Source organism: Artemia franciscana, chromosome 18 (genome assembly GCF_032884065.1).
Source record: "Artemia franciscana chromosome 18, ASM3288406v1, whole genome shotgun sequence".
NCBI lineage: Eukaryota > Metazoa > Arthropoda > Branchiopoda > Anostraca > Artemiidae > Artemia > Artemia franciscana.
The window spans coordinates 362,459-380,551 of record NC_088880.1 but is presented as its reverse complement, the minus strand read 5'-3'; the positions used below and the strand labels follow the sequence as shown (position 1 = coordinate 380,551).

At 36.2% G+C, this 18,093-nt stretch overlaps 1 protein-coding gene across 1 annotated transcript in view; it reads right to left on the bottom strand.

Annotated features, from left to right (window-relative positions):
- The window catches only part of LOC136038469 (PDZ domain-containing protein 8-like), a 98,294-nt gene that overhangs the window by 29,319 nt on the left and 50,882 nt on the right, over positions 1-18,093 (bottom strand). The window contains exons 7-10 of the mRNA XM_065721536.1: positions 17,328-17,584; positions 14,444-14,579; positions 5,668-5,783; positions 1,377-1,600 (exon numbers count right to left, since the gene is read on the bottom strand). Coding sequence (XP_065577608.1) covers positions 1,377-1,600; positions 5,668-5,783; positions 14,444-14,579; positions 17,328-17,584 — 733 coding nt within the window. The remainder of the gene's footprint in view (positions 1-1,376; positions 1,601-5,667; positions 5,784-14,443; positions 14,580-17,327; positions 17,585-18,093) is intronic.

The following is an 18,093-nucleotide window of genomic DNA, read 5'->3' as shown; positions in this document are numbered from 1 at the left end:
ATTTTTGATATAATGGAGTTCTTTGCTTTTCTTTGAAAAACTTAATTGGTGGATAAAACTTTTTTAGACTCTCAATTCGTTTGATCTTTTCAGTAATTGATGATGTTTAATGTGATTGTTTAATTTTATATTATGTTCAGGCTTAGATGATTATCATAAACAAGTCCAAGCTAAATTCAGGCCCGTATGGGCGATTTAGATTCAGAGAGCGGGGAGGGAGGACTGTAAATTATGTTTTACTTAATTTTTTTCGTCTCATTGAATAATATACATATTTTTTATTGAGAACCATAAAACTATATGCGAACCATAAATTTGTAGTGTGCTTGTAGTGATGTTTAATGTAATTTCAGTAATTGATGATGATGATCGTTAAATGATGATGATGTTTTATCTTTTCTTATTGTTGTGTTGGTTAACAAAAACACACTGCTCGAATGAAAAACTATTTTTAGTATAGAGCAAATGAAGCCCTAGCCTTTAGAAGGCTTATGGTGTATTATCCCTACTCTGGTTTGTGTGAATTTTTGTTTGTTTGATTAAATATTCTTTGTAATTTCTATTCCTTTTTGGTTTCATTTATTTATTTGGTGATTCCTGTTCGTTTTAAGTCTGAATTTTGAATCTTTTTCTGCTTGATTTTGGTCTAATGCAGCTGCTAAACATTTTTGAAAGACTTCTGTTATTAAAGTCTTCTTTAATTAATCCTTATAGAAACATTCACCCAGTGATCAGAAAACCCTTACAATGGAAAATTTATTAGTTGGATATTCGCTGATATAACATTTCAAGATAGAAATTAAAATATAATAACGCCACATAGCGTAGCGTTTGGCCACTGCATTAAAATACAGGGAATTTCAAAGGAAGTTCAAAAATTCATATTCTGGGTGAGTGATAGTTAATCTGCGCTTTTTTTTTAAGTATCAATTCACAATCTGGACAAAGCAGGTCCGCTTTAGCTTGAGAAAACCGTAGCGAATTTAAGCAGACTAGTGACACAATTCTTCTTTTTTTTTACCCTTCCCTATATTTTGAAATACTTGGGAAGATATGGAACAGTTAAGTGTAGGGCAAAAATGAATAAAATTGTCAAAGGTAGATGGCGTTTGCAATTATCATATTGGCCCTAGTAAAAGTTTGAATGGCACGATAAACTACCAGAAAAGTGAACATCGGGTGTGATGTATCTAATGCAGTTACCAGTCCCTTGAATGCTAAGCTACTTAAGTTATGACCACAATGGAAGCGAACAAACAAATTAATTACATAAACAACCCTTGCGAGATGGGTAGTTTAATAAAACAACTCAATAGTGATCTTTAAGCCTTAGATCTTGGTAAAAAAAAAGGAAGAAATCGGCAATAAAAACTTACGCGTCTTTTCCTTGGCAGTCAGGAGGACAGATTTGGTAAGTTGTAACATAGTTACTAAGGCTAGTAGCCTCGCACTCCGAAACAATTTCCATAAGAGGCACGCACAAATGACCCACCAGATCCTTTTCGAGCACATTATTTTTTGATGTAGTCCAAAGGCCAAAATTTAAATAATGATCTCCAGGCCTGATTTCAAGATTTATAGTCTCATTGATATTAATATCCTGCAATTTAAAAAGATTATTAAGTGAGAGTAACCATAGGCGGTATTACAGGAGGGCAAGGTTTTCTTTTTCAACACGCCAAAATGCCAAACATTTCTGCAGTGGAAATTCGCCAAGACCCTGCCATAATCCCAACAATACAGTTTCAAGTGATAAATAAAAAAACAACTTTATTATGTAAATATAAAACTATATACTAATATATAATATTCAGTTTAATTTTATTAGTTCTTTCCAAGACTGTTCAAGACAAATATAGTTTTGCCCTATAAACAAGAGTTTGACTACTGCCCATTTCCCTTATTTGGCGCTTTGCTAAAAATGAATTATATTACAAATATTTTCTTTTGCACTTATTACAACATTGAAAATAATATGAAAATAGCAGTGAAACAAGATCTTCTAATCACAGACGTGAGCCTCTTCTTTATGTCATGACGGCACCACAGGTTCGTTACAGCTACCCTGGGGAAAATACGAATTCTTCCTTAAAGTTCTGACCTATTTAGATCGTTCTTGTGACCTGAAATGTCCACAATGCAATATATATTATAATTATTAACCGTTTAATTAATTAAACAAGAGCTAAGAGCTCATATGGCACTTGTGACGAGGCCAGACGAGCCAAGAGCCAAGAGCTCATACGGTATGAACTCTAGCAAAATTTTAAGAATCAATAGATCGCTTTAAAAGAAAAATTGGAGGCTTAATGTCGGTCGGGATGTAAAATAAGAGTTCTGAGTCACAAGGTCCTTCTAAATATCGAAATTCATTAAGGTCCGATCACCCACTCGTAAGTTATAAATACGTCATTTTTTCTACTTTTTCCTCTCCCTTCAGCCCCCCCCCCCCAGATGGTCTAATCGAGGAAAAGGACTTTATAAAGTCAATTTGTGCAGCTCCCGGACACGCCAACCAATTCCCATCGTCCTAGCACGTCCAGAAGCACCAAACTCGCCAAAGCAATGAACCCCACCCCCCTAATTTTCCCAAAGAGAGTGGATCCAGTACGGTTGCGTCAATCACGTAATTCTACCGACCAAGTTTCATCCCGGTTTCTCTACTCTAAGTGTTTTCCAAGATTTCCAGTTTCCCCCTCCAACTCCCCCCAATTTCAACAGATCTGGTCGGGATTTGAAATAAGAGCTCTGAGACATGAGTTCCTTCTAAATTTCAAATTTCATTAAGATCCAATCACCCGTCCTTAAGTTAAAAATTCCTCAATTTTTTTAATTTTTCCAAATCAACACCCCCCCCCCCCCAGCTCCTCCAAAGTGAAAAAATCTGTTCCAATTATGTTAATCACTTATCTATAACTTTTGCTTATTCTTCCCATCAAGTTTAATCCCGATCTCTCCACTCTAAGCGTTTTCCAAGATTTCTGTTTCCCCCTCCAACCCCATGTCCCCGGATCCGATTCGAATTGAAAATGGAGCATCTGAGACATAAGATCCTTTTATACATCAAGTTTCATTAAGATCCGATCACCCGTTTGTAAGATAAAGATACCTCAATTTTCACGTTTTCCAAGAATTCCGGTTTCCCCCTCCAACTCCCCCCAATGTCACCGGATCTGGTCGAGATTTGTGCTCTAAAGCACAAGATCCTTCTAAATATCAAATTTCACCAAAATATGACCACCCATTTCATAAATATATTATATGCCCCCAGGGCATAACTTACAACCCTATCCCCAGGGTGCTGAGGAATTGTGTCAGCCCTACAGGCATTGTTATATTTTCTTTAGACTATTTTGAGCAAGACTGATAGCTCATAATTTCAATCAGATTCCTTTGGTGAAAAGAGGGGCATTGGGGGAGGGGGCTAGCTGCCCTCCATCATTTTTGACTGTTAAGAAAATTTGATAGATTTATGAAAAGAGGGGGCAAGAACATCCCCTAAAAGCCAAAGAATCCTATTGAAAATCACATGATCAGATTCAGCATATCAGAGAACCCTACTGTAGAGGTTCCAAGCTCCTATCAGGAAAAATGTGGAATTTGGCATTTTTGCCAGAAGAAAGAACACGGATGCGTGTTTGTTTGCTTTCCCCCCTCCAAGGGCAATCATATCGAACCAATAATCCTAGACTATAGCAAAAGTGCTTATTCAAAAGTATATTAAAATTTCTAGCGCCCTTTGAAAGTGACCAAAAGAAATTGGAACTCTGTTTTCCCAAAAGTCGTCTGATCAAAATTTTGAGACATCCATTTTGTTCAGTATAGTTGAAAGATACAATAACTACGTCTTTGGAGATGAAAAGACCCCCTAAAACCACCAGAGGATGGGCCGTCCGTTATGAATTTTGTCCATTGTTTATATATAGCCTAGTATTTTTTATACACAAATATACCGACATTTTCGGGGGAGGGGGGTTTCTGAGGATGGATTTTCTACGGGGAGAATTTTCCATTGGAATGGAAATTTCCGGGGTGAACTTTCCAGTAGAAATTCTACACGGGGGGAATTTGCAAAAATTCGTACACGACATACGTTTTATTTTTCTCACCTTCTCGCTGGCAACCCCTTTTTACATGTGGAGATGCTTAGGGGGGCATTTTCAGTGAAGTTGAAATTCTCTGGGGGATTTTACTTGGCGGGGAGGATTTCCCACGGGAGGATATCTTCATGGGACAATTATTAGCAGGAGAAATTATCCATGGAGAAAATTTTTGTGGGAAAAAATTTCAATTAGGGAGGGGGATACAGGGGGGATTCTCCTGTGACCTTAAACAGGATCATAAAATAAACCTAAATGAGTCTTTCTTCAAAGGAAAGTATGCCAATGAGTATTTTTTCAGGCTGAATAATAAGCAAGAAATATTCTGATGGAAATTCGCAGCGAAGAGGGCATTTTCAGGAGGTAATTTCCCGACGGAAGTATTTTCAATGGAGAAATTTTTTGTGGGTGGATTTTCCACAAAGGGGGCGGATTTCCTAGTTTTGTTTGAAAAACAATCATACATTAAATAATCAACAAGTTTTTCTACTGAAAGTAAGGATCAACATTAAAATTTAAAATGAACAGAAATCGTTCTGTGCGTGAGAGGATTGTCACCTCCTGAATACCCGTCTCTCTCCGCTGAAGTTGTTGAAGAACTTTTAATAAAAGTTTTGATTCTATTTACACGCCCCTCGTGTTTCAGGCATTGTTCTTAATGAATTGAGACAAAGTTTTGAACTTCAACATAAAGAGCAGGGTATTGAGGAGGGGGCCACCTCCTCATACACAAAAACATTTCTTCTTATTTTAAGTTTTGATGTTGCTCCTTACTTTCATTCGAAAAAACATGTTTTTCGTTTAATCTTACAAAGTAAAGGCGGCCTTTTGGCTCCATATCAATTTTTTTGGATCTTCTGTATATGCAGCCTGAAAAAATACCAACTGGTTCACATCCATTTATGAAGCTCGGGGATTTTAATATTGACCTTCATGCGCTTTATACGAGAGTTTCTATGTATTTCCTGCAGCTTTGCATGTCTTATGGGTAATTTCCTACAATCAATATATGCATGAGGGTCACTGCCTCGTTTATTCCAGCTTATTGGAAGTTTTTTTTTCAGACTTCAATTTTTTCTGATCGAATGGCTATTGTTACAAATGTATCAGAGACTTGTGGGATTTAGGGAAGTTTTAAATTTTCCTAGCTCTTAACAATTTTACCATTTCAGATGTTTTTTCCATTCATACTGTAAGAGAAAGAGTAGAATTTTAGCATATAACAAATTGAGAAGGTCCTGAAATTTTATGGTTCTTCCGATGGTTTTATGTTTTCTACATTTCCCATTTAATTAGTATTTTTTGTGTCTTGCTTTCAAACATAAGCCTCTTGAAAATCATACACCTCTCCACACAACAGATTTTTGTGTATATACTTGCTAAGGAGAGATTAATAGACATCTGTTGTTTTTACCGGTGATACAAATTCGGAAACGACCTCCTGCATCTTTTAAATCAAGCAGATAACTGAATATTCAATAGAAAACTGATCCGTCAACATGTAAAGAAGATATTCTATCGTGACCCACTAGACGTTCGGGAACTAAGTCAAGTAAGTCAGTCTTACCGGTGACGCAGCTAACGTGGTGGTTTGCTTGATCGTAATTTCTTGAGTTAGTCTTTTGAAAGGTGTTGCTTCTGCCGCAACTTCTAAATTTTTGGATGCTGTTTCCGTTGTATCCTCTAGAATGAAAATAATAATATGGATTTTGACTCATTTCTTTTTTTCAAGGTTAAAAAAGGTGCACTTAGTAGGCTAACCACTAATATGATATTTTCTTTAGTATTAAAAGGTTAAAAATATTTTGTCTTTATTCAAGTGACAGATATTGCCGAAATGATAGGTGGTAGTTGATAAGCACTATGTTAGGATTTGTTTTTATAAACTAAAGGAGTAGCTCGGGACCCCCTGCCCTAGAAACCCGAAATATTCTTGAATTTTCTGACCATTCTTAGTCAAATTTTTATCAAATAAAATTTTCTTTATTATTACTACCCCCCCCCCCTAAAGTGCTGAGGCCTTTTTGGATGCTTATGGGGCCATAGCCACTAATCTTTTCTTCTTTACCGTTAATCACGAAGAAGTTTAACGGCGATTCACTCAAGACACAGATGTTATTAATTATCTTCAAGATGCAGGTGTTATTTACGTAATAGGAGTTGCCTGTCACATAATAGGGTATTTTTTTCTTCTTTGGATGTTATGTAGAAGTTTAATATCCTAAGGATGTAGGAAAAAACCTTCACGGTCAGCCATTGGGTAGCCTTCACGATGCCGGTAGGCACTACGAACGATTTTTGCTTTGATTTTATGTTAATTTCTTAAAAACGTAAGGGTTTTAAAATAGGGACTTAGTCCAAATTGTTAGTCGAATATTTACATTGGTTTTTCTGATTTACACAGGCTCTTTATTTTTCAATGTTGGTAACACAGGAACAAAGGTGTCCCTTTAAGTATAGATTTTTAACAAGAACAAAGGGGGCCCCATTATATGGCCTTTTATTGATTTTACAATATGAACGAGGATTTTCCGTTATGTCAGAGTTTGTTTATTCGCATAGAGGGGTTGGGTAATTCCTTTTGTTCTTGGGGCTATATAACCCATCCCCAGACGAGAAATTTTATCCCATCTTACATTCGAGATGAGTGGCAACGCGCTTATAAATTTTAAAAGGAGTATGAGCCGAATATACCAACAGGTAAGCCTCTATGCGTATGAAGAGAGTTGCCCCCCAACAAAAACAGAGGGAGATTATACTTAAATAAGAACTGATATGTTTCTCTATATCAGATTACCAAGTGCAACCCTAACCCCCTCTTGCTGTTGCATGCTTCTCCCGGTGATGAATTAATCTTATTTTCTTGCATCAAAATATAAGCTTTAATTCCGACTACAATTTCACCCGCTGCTAATCGAAGCCTACTCTAGCAGGTGGGTAAAAATCTTATAAACAGATAAATGGGATAAAGTTTAACTATTGCACGCCACCAGAAATTCACCCTATCGTTACTCAATTAGGTAGGGATGATTCTCTGATCCCAGTGTCCACTAATTTGGACTCATTACGGGTGATCCACAAAAAAAATACTTTTTAACAATATGAATTACTCGAAGAAATTGTTATGTAAAAGTGCCTTATACTTATGAATTAAATGAAGGGGCGAAGAAGACTTCCTATATTAAATAAAAGAAGGTATGCAAGGGTCATTTTAAGTATAATAATAAATCATTATGTAAGTTCTTCCGCTCCTACATAGGGACTATGCGGTCATTTCAAATCTATATTTCTGATAATACACGACCTGTTAAATTCGAAATTAAAAAGAAGGGATTTGATGAAATTAGAGATTTGTTATTTATTTCAGAATATTCTTTTGTTACATTGAAACGGTGTTGTATATAAATTATGTAGTTCAAACGCAAATTTGGTATAAAGAATAAAATGATTTTCCTTTGCAATAACTTATTATAGAGAGAATAAAAACAGAAATTTAATCAGGGAACAAATATACTAACGGTCTATGATACTTGTTTCTTCAAATTTTTCTGTCAGATATTCCATTTTTGTCGTATTCAGCTACTATTAACATGAATCACCTTCACATAGCAAGATTATTTGCACATTGTCTGGTTTTTTAGTTCTTTACCTTTCTTTGAAAAACTTATCTTTTCTTTCATAATTTTCTTGTTTAGTCTTACGGTGCAAAAGCAGCAATTTTTCAAAAAATGCCTCTTAAGCCTTTCAGAAAAGAAACAACTTAAGTTGGAGAGGGAGGGTTTTCTAACATTTATATAGAAGGGGTAAGGTAGTGAGGATTAGTTACATTTAAGTGGGGGAAAGGGGGTACAAAACATGTTGAAACTGAGATTTTTACTTTAATTATTCGGAAAATTAAAACAGTTACTCATCTTAAATGATCAATATTTATTAATACTTTAAATAAAATCAGTAGCCTATTAACCGTGTTTTTATTTGATGAATCAAATTCGAAGTTTCTTAAATCGTCATAAATTTCTATGAAAATAAGATGTTTCTTTAACCATTTTTACGACATGAAAAACTTACATCACATACTTACTTCTTGAAAAACCTTTTTTACTTCAAGAAAATTTCGTTTCTATTTCAGAAAAAATCCTGAACTTCCTCCCCCAAATAAGGCGAGGGTAGGAGAAGCTCCAAATATGCAACGTGAATATGTGGTCCAATGCATGGTGAACTTGCGGTCCCTTTTGCGCTCCCCGACCGAGGCAATAATATGGTCCCCAAGCAAGGCGAAGATGCATGGCCTTTGGTGGTTCACAAGTATGGTGTAAATTTGGAACCTTCTGTACCCGAAATGCAAGATAGAGTTGCCAGCCTTGACGATAGTGTTAAGTCTTTGACATTCTTTGATAATTTTCTAAAATTCTAACTATGTGTCTTACTGAACAAAATTTTAATAGCAGAAAACTGACCATTTTAGTGTCGAAAGGGAGCCTTGTTCACTGCCTCTAAGAGTGAGATTTGAGGACCCTAGTTCTCAGATTAACAATATGTTCTACTATAGCTTAATGCATATGTTTCAGGATGAAACCAGAAGTGTTCCAAAGGAAAATGAATCTTTTTCCCAGTTCCTGAAAACTAGTTTACATGGATCGAACAGCTACTGGCCGATTCCTTCGGTGACGATGCGAGTAAAACACCCTGACACCCTGACAATGGACAGCATTAGCACCTCTTCCTCCGTAAGTCTACTATTTATGTGTGAAAATTTCAAAGGGACATTGTAACAACAGGACTTAAAAGAACTGAAGCGTAAACATCAAGTGGGCACTCGAACCCTATTTGAGGAATAATTTCTGGTTGTTGAATGTTTAGCTAGTGGTACACCCTCCTTATGCCCGAACGGCTACTTTACCCCACGTTTACAGAATAATTTCTGGCTCTTAAGCTTTTAGTTGGTAGGGTGGTCTCCCTATACCCGAGCGGACACTTTGCCCCAGTGTATAGAATAATTTCTGGCTATTAAACTTTTAGGTGGTGGTTTGATCTCTCTATATCTGATCAGATGCATTGCCACTTCAAAATTATTACTGACATATTCTTAACATATTCTTTTCAGTCTAGTATAAATTCCGTTTCGGCATGAGATCAAATGTGTTTAAAAGGAGTAATAAGTTGCTATTATTTTTAAGTTCACCTACCAACATTATAAATATCTCAAGGGGCTTGCAACCACTATGAGAATATTGAATCGTTAATGGATACAGGACAGGCCCCAGAGAAAACTAATTTTTATTGTGTGAAGGGGTTAACCCTACTAATGTAACTTTCCCATCTTTGACATAGGTGGCTTTATGGCTGATGTCTGCCTCAAGAAAGACTACGATTGTGTGGAAGACGTACTACCACCCAGCTAGGTTGAGTGCCTGGTCCCCAAAGTGACTGTAACGAGAGGGAGCAGGACAAAGCGGTGCTGGTTCCCACCAAGTATTGCCATATTTTCATTGAGCTGATACCGCCAAGCGTAATAATTATGTCTTTAGAGCCGATATTGGAGACCCCATCAGCACCATCACTGATGGTAGTATCCAAAGAATCCAAGTGACATAGTACACACCTATACGGGCAAGATTCAGGCCCTTCTATAAAAATGAATTGGGGGGGGGGTGGACTGGACAGTATAAAAGCATCCATCGCTCACAAAATTTTTCAATGAAAACTCCGGAAAGCTGTATTCGCAGTACCTACAAACATAAATGCAGAAGCTTCATACGGACTTGAATAATTTTGAGGGTGTTTTTCCGAGTGGATGGGTAGCATTTTCAATAAAGTAGAAAATTATAATAATATGGGATGTGGTTCAGTGGTTTTATTAATAGAAAGTTTGGATTTTAATGTCAATAAGTTTAAAAATAATTTATTTTAAGAAGTCGGAGGGGAAAAAGGGTGTAAATATAATGCAAATTTGAGGGCATGTGGGGGTGCACGTAGCTTTTCTTTCGACACTGGGCTTCATAGCTTCAGGTACGTAGTCCTTGTCACAGGGCATAAGCCCTTAAAAATGATGTTAGTAAGGCACATTTTTACAAATTGGCACTTAGTGAAGATGGGGAGGGCAGTGTACTAAAGTAGATTTGTACTGTTTAAAGCGGCAATATCCTGAAGCACTCGAGGCGATCGACATTTTTGAGAGGTTTAATGAACAATTAAAAATAGTGTTTTAGTGTTATAGTATGACACAGAATTTGAAGAGGGGGAACGTAAAGATAAGAAGAGGTAATATATTCAGTGAGGGTCGTCCATTGAATCGGTGAAACAATGGGTATGGCTTCTTTACGAGCTTGCCACAGAGCCCGACTCAATTGAACATTTTTTTTTAATAACAAACAATAGTCGGGTTTTGTGACGCATGACGTGACGTGAAAGTTCACGTCATTATTGTGCAATGTGTCCATCAGCTTCACAAACAGAGTTAAAATTAAAACATCACTTGAGGCACGGTAAGCTCCATGGGCACCAGTCCGTTTAGACGGTTTTGGGTGATAACACTATCTTGTGCTTAAAGAATTTTAGAAATTAGCTCGTCTCGAGTAACAAGGTGGTATTAAACATAGAAGATAAGCTCATGGACGTGTACAATTCGTCAAACGTGAATCGTGTTAATGAACATGAAGCCATTGCAATTTCTTATGCCTATGCTCAAAGAGATGCTAGTAATACCATGTAGCTGGTAGAGGTTTTTGAGGCATTAGGTAGGGAAAATTATGCAGGCGCGGCCCTGGTTGCACTTTTAGAACAGACAATAACTCAATTTAAAGGGTTCAGGATACAAACTAGCCAATGACAATCATCAGAGGATGAGTTGGCAATTAAAAATAAAGAAAGGTGTTGGGTTTGTAGGGGCATATTTGTTGGAGGTAGTGGGGAAACGCCAGTCAATGGCCATGATCATTTGACAAATCCTATTTTATGGGGAGGGGGTAACTTTTTGTGGACTGTCACAATAATCCAGTAATTTAAATTTCAAACAGCAATACTTTCTACCAATTTGCATACACAATTCCAACTATGATTTGCAGTTCATATTACGAACTTTGGCATATTTGAAGAATGGTGAAGTTGTAGATGGTGCATGGGTAGATGGTTCTTTTTCATTTAACATCTTACCTAAATCATCTGAGAAGCTGCTAAATTGCGAAGCTGCTCTGAGAAGCTCTTAAAATTCAAATGAAAGACAGTTGAAAATGATAATACGTACCTGAATAAAATCTGTGTTTTAGATTCTTATAGCTTTTCCCTAAATCCTTAAGTCAATTAATTCAAGTAAAAAAGAGCTACCATTTTATTAGTTTCCCCCTTCTGAAACAGCGTTTTTCAGATGACGAAATTTATGATTTATTAAAGAGTAAAGGCAAATTCCCATATAATTACTAAAACTTCATCTCGAGGCTACTTGAAAAAAAAATGCCATCCATCGAAGCGTTTTATGATTCACTTTACGACCATCAATGCACCACTGCCGACTGTGAATTTGCTAATAAGGTTTGGGCCAAGGGAGGGTATAAAATGGGGATTAATATTGTAAAATGTACCTGGTAAGTGATGTATTGACGTTGTTAGGCATTGTCTATAAAAACAGTGATAAATTTACAAGGAATTTGGGTTGGATTTGGGGTTTTATTTTTCAGCTGGTGATGGGTTTAATTTTGCGAATCAGCAAAGGAAAATAGGATTGATTACCAACGTTGATCAGAACTTATTTTGAGAGTGGTCCATGTGGGCAAGGTATGTTTTCCATGAAGATCCTATGATGGAAACTGACCTGACCGGTCAAGGTATTAACAGTCTTAGTCTCAGTTGCTTTCGGGTGAAAAGTGGGATTTGGTTTTCTGGATATAGACTCACTTTATCTGTATGCAAGATCTCACTACTCTTTACCGTGTGGTAGTTACAAATGGCTGGACAATCCTTGTGATCCAAGTTTCCTTGACATTGCCACTGTTGAGGAGAATGTGCCGCAAGGAGGGTTTTTCGAAATTGGTAATTAAATACCACTGGAACCTCATGACTGGGTAAAGGATTTTGGTTTCTAGTGCACAAACATACCAATACTTATGGATTCACTGAGTCTCTAATATTCCTTTGGTAGAATATGAGGCTATGCACTGAATACGTTCAAAACAAGAGCTGATTATCGACCTTCATGCGAAACAGAATATTGTTGTACATCACGTTCTTTTGCGATGGATGCTGGCCAACGGTTTCAAGGTCAAAAGGACCCATAGAGCCCTCAAGTTTGATCAAAAGCCATATATGAAGAAGTTTATTGACACATTTGTCAGTACACGCTCTTAGGCAAAAACGAAGATTGAAAAAGAAATCTAAGCTCATTTAAATTCAGCTTTCAGTGTGAGAGTGCGCACCATGGGAGTCATTGTGATGTTGTAACCGACCCAAAATATTGTGCCCCAATCACTGCCGATCCGATTTTCACACCGTGAAATCGTGACTCTGATATGGTTCTTTTACATAAAAAAAAATATTTGTCTGCCATATTGGACAAAGTCTATGTGTGCACGAACAGTGTGAAAGTACTACCACACGGCCTTTACCTTACTTCTGATCGAGATATATGTGTAGAGTATAGACATCGTCCCGGTCTGGAGAATATTCAATAGTTGGCGGAAGATGGGTCCGCTTATTTTTGTCCCAACAGTTTGTTCCCAGTCTCCAACTCAGAAGTGTGCTTTTTCATGGTGTTTTTATAAAAAAAACTTTTTGTGCAAGGCGGAATCCTTGTTCTAAAGTGTTTAATAGTGTACTATTCCTTTTATTTTTGTTCAACTCCTTCGGCCCGCGGCCGTCCCGGCCCCACAGACGGCCCTCGTCTGACACAGCGGGTGCTGGCCTTCCGGCCAGCAGACGGGACATACCCAAGGGATTTCAATGTCCATGGGTTTTTAATGTTGTTTTCCACTGCCCATGTAAATATGTTTAAGTGCTTTTTTTCATGTTGTTGACTACTGCTTATGTAAATATTTCAAAAATATTTGAAAAAATATTTAAAATATTTTTAGTGCATTTATTTACATTAAAGAAAACTTTTATCTTTTTTTTTCTTTTTGAACATAGGTATTTATTCAACAGATTGAGGTTAGGTTAGGTTATTTGTATTTTGGACACCAAGACAAGTAATATACATCAATTCAAACTCCCCTTCAGATCCTTTCATTGCGGACAATCAATGACTGGCAAAACAACACTTAACAAAAGTAATTCAGAATCGTGATAAAATCCTTTTAGAAAATCTGAGAAATATCTACTATTGCTATAGCATATGGCAAGAGTCCTATGAAAAAATAAAGACTATTGCACCAGACTTAAATAAATAGGGGGACTTGGCGTGTTTAATATTACTGAACTGTACTCGTGGTTAAATATTGATGATTTAGCTGAATCCATTGAAGAACGATCTCAGAAGATGTTTCAATTACTTACGGTTCGATCTCATCACAAAAAAATTTCACTAGCCGTTGTTCTCCACAATCTCCTTCATTGGAGCAAATGTATGAGAACATTTGCTTTAAATTGTACTGACTATATTATGTAAAGGGTTGTCCGTGATTCCGCTTCCCTCATAACTGTAGACAAACAGATATATCACGGTGAACCGAAATTTTTACTATCGGCTTACAATCACTGATATTTTGACATTGAAATTATCAAATATCATTGTTATCATAATTCGTTAATTGCTATCATGACACTAAAGAAACTACATGACATCTATTTTCCGTACTAGGTAATTCAAAATGAAGGCTTTACTCCAACACAGCATTGGATAAGAATTCGTTAATCTCCTATCTGGGCTATCTTTAAATTTTAACCTAAGATAAAGTTCAACTGCCAGAAGCAGTTAAGCAATGCAAAAAGCAACATCATTCACTTGAATGATCCCAAGCTTGCAAAAACAAGGGAAAGCATTTTAAAAGAAAATAATATTTTCAAGAGGGCGGTAGCTTTTTTCACTGTTCCTGCCAACACCTTCAATGATGTTACTGCCAACACCAACACCTTTAAGCAGCACCTTCAACAAAAAGCATCACCTTCAATGAAAAGCGGGTTTTTGATACCCCACGTTTTAGTTTTCGACGATTTTTCACCATCATCTATTTTATTTTCCCTCCACCACCAACACTGAATAATTGTAAATGGAGGCCTTTTAATTAAAAAGTGAAATCACAATTAACCGAAATTTCTTAAGATAGAGATCATTTCACAAATTTTCACCTAACCAATTCAAATAACTAAATTTCATTCTCACTGTCCTTAGAACTTTAGAATTTAAAACTACTAGCCTGTTTGTATAGGGATGTTTGTAGTTTTGTCAAGTTCCATGACACCATAAGCACTTGCAGGCTTCTCAATTGTTGTTGGCGAAAGAAAGCTGGGTAACTCATCAACAGGCTCTGCAACAGGCGAAAATCCACCCTCCTAGAAAAGAAATATATATATATATATATATATATATATATATATATATATATATATATATATATATATATATATATATATATCTATCTATATATATATATATAAATAAGTTGTCTGTGTGTGTCGAGTGACGTCATATTTGTGTGTCTACTGACGTCAAGTTTGTCGACTGACGTCATTTTAAGGATTGAGCTGTATGCGTCATGAAGTTGTTTGTCGACTGACGTCATGTTTGTCAACTGATGAAATTACATACCGGAACACCGGGACACAGGGAATATAAATGACGACCGGGAACCTCAAAGATAAATTACAAACTGGGACACCCGGACACAAATCACGACCGGGACACAGGGAATATAAATGACGACCGGGACACAGGGACACAACTACAACGGGGATGCCGGGGGCACAGGCGGGATATATAAATGACGACCGGGACACAGGGATTGTTCGAATAAAAATTACAGACCGGGACACCGGGACACAAATGACGACCGGGACACAGGGAATATAAATGACGACCGGGACACAGGGACACATCATTAGAATAATGAGGTATAGATCTGAATACGGATTGTTTTTCCCATGGACAATTATATGTTGCATGTTCAAGAGTCAGTAAACCTGACAATCTATTTATATGCACGGACGATGGGACAGCGAAGAATGTTGTATATTCGCATGTTTTACGTAGTTAAAAACATATATATATATATATATATATATATATATATATATATATATATATATATATATATATATATATATATATATATATATATATATATATATATATATATATATCTATCTCTATTCAGAGGTGGGACACAGGGACAAAACTACAATGGCGCGTAACTAATATGGCGCGTAACGACTTACGCGCACGGGGGGGCTTGGGGGCGGGGCGAAGCGCCCCACCAACTAGGTGTTGGGGTGGCACGAAACGCCACCCCAACAGCTAGTGTATATATATATATATATATATATATATATATATATATATATATATATATATATATATATATATATATATATATATATATATATATATATATATATATATATATATATATATATATATATATATATATATATATATAAGAGAATGTATATATAAATATATATGTATGTATTTGCAATTACCAGTCACCGGGCCCCAGCACTAAGCACGCTGCAGGCCTCTTTACATAGATTCTCATTGTCGCTTGTCTTCTAACCGCGGACAATTTGCTGTCTTTTCATACTGATCTCTTGTCAATTATTTTATTAGTAAAGTCCGATTTCTAACAACGATATCTACTAAGCTTCAAATATTTCGTTTTCTTTTTAAGGTTTTTGGATTGTTGTAATGCCTTGTTAAAATATTAATGTCTCGCAATTTAATGTCTTTTCATACCATCTCATTTCAAAGATCTTTGATTATTAAAGCAAGTCCAACGATATGTGTTCTTCTTTAAGGTTTTTTGAATTGATGTAATCCCTTATCAAAATAGAGAATCATCATTTGCAATAGTTAAAAATTTTCATTTTTTCCTTCCTAATGACATTATAAAACTGATTGCGTTCAAAAACGTTTTTTTTAAGGTTTTTGAATTGTTGTAATCCCTTGTTAAGATATATACAAATATTTTTGCAACTACTAGTTCTTTGCTCTCTACGCAATTTAATATTTTTTCATACTACTTTTTTCTATCTGTGAATTTCTTTACCGTTTCAGCGATATGAAGCTAAAAACGTAGATTTTAGTGAAATTTGAGTGAGGAAACAAAACAAACCGTTAGGGTATAATAGCCAAGTATTTGATTCTTTTTGCTGCTTTTGGTCATGGGTAGTCAAGTAAGTACCAAAATAAAAGCTGTTTAAGGCATCATCATTGAAATGATCATTCCATTGAAATGAGAGGCTAGAACCACCAGAGAACGATTCATCGCCAATAGCTCGGTTTTAGGTAGAATGGAAGAATATGAAATTTAAATTTAGAACGAGGCATTAAGGAGGTCAGAGATACTAAAATTTTGTGGCGTATTTATAGTGTACCGTTCAAGATATTAAGGATGTGGTTTTACATTCCAGCGAGCTGCTTGTGAATGAAAAACATAAATTACGTGTTTGATAGAAAAAGGTCGACCTCAGATGCAGTTTAATTGCTGTGAATTACTCCTAAGCGGAGTAAAGACTCCTTGCATTCGAAATGAGAAGTCTTGCCATCCCAGTAATCATAGTACTTGTTGAACCTCTGAAAGTTTCAAGAGGTCATCAAAGGGTCATCAAGAGTTTTATGACTTGTTTTTTTCAAATAAATGTAGTCTGTTGTATTTATTTGTTTTGCTTTAGTTGTTTTTTTTCTCTTTCTTTCTCTCATTTGTTTAGAATGTCCTTTTTAGATTTTTTAACTGTCTTTTTCTTATTTAAAGTGTTTTTTTTTTCTGTTGAGGAAAGCTCCCGGACGCCGAGCCGAAATATGCAGATTTTTTTTTATTAATTATTGCTTTTTAGTAAGTTTTTTGTTCCATTGTTTAATTAAATTTAAATTATTAAATTATTATTATTTAGATTATTTTTTTATTTAAGTTAGTCCTGTTTTTCTCTCTTAATTTTCTTAAATGGTAAAGCAGTGTCTTCTATGAAATTATTTAAGAATTACTGTTAATGCAACCTGAAAAAAAAGAAAACTCATTTAAGTTGGTTATAAGCATGGATTAGATGCTTTCGTAGAATAACTACCGGAGGTAAAAAATTACTTACTTCTGATTCTACTCCGAGCTGAACAATTGGCATGTCAATATCAACATATCTGTCAAGATCTGAAGCAATGACGTTTAGTACCCCTTTCCTTTCAATGGTCATCATAAACCTTTCCCCTGCTCCAATTATAGCTGATGCTGCCTCCTTTACAGTAGTAGTCGGTACTCCGTCAACGAAAGTGATCAGATCATATTGTTGTAATCCCGTGGCATGAGCTGGAGATCCTGGCGTGACAGCGGCAATGACAGCTGGCCCACCTAGAAAGGAGCCAAAAAATTAAAAAAGTGCGAATAAACTACGATATTTACTGCCTCCTTTACATTAGCAGTTTGTACTGCATCAACAAAAGAAATCAGATTATATTGTTGTATACCTGTGGTATGAGCTGGAGATACTGGCGTGACAGCGGCAATGATAGCTGGCCCACCTCGAGATGAGCCAAAAAATTAAAAAAGTGCGAATAAAATACGATATTTACTGCCTCCTTTGCATTAGCAGTTTGTACTGCATCAACAAAAGTAATCAGATTATATTGTTGTATACCTGTAGTACGAGCTGGAAATACTGGCGTGACAGCGGCAATGATGGCTGGCCCACCTAGAGAGGAGCCGAAAAATTTAAAATGTGTGAATAAAATACGATATTTAATGCCTCCTTTACATTAGCAGTTGGTACTCCGTCAACGAAAGTGATCAGATCATATTGTTGTATACCTGTGGTATGAGCTGGAGATCCTGGCGTGACAGCGGCAATAATTACTGGGCCA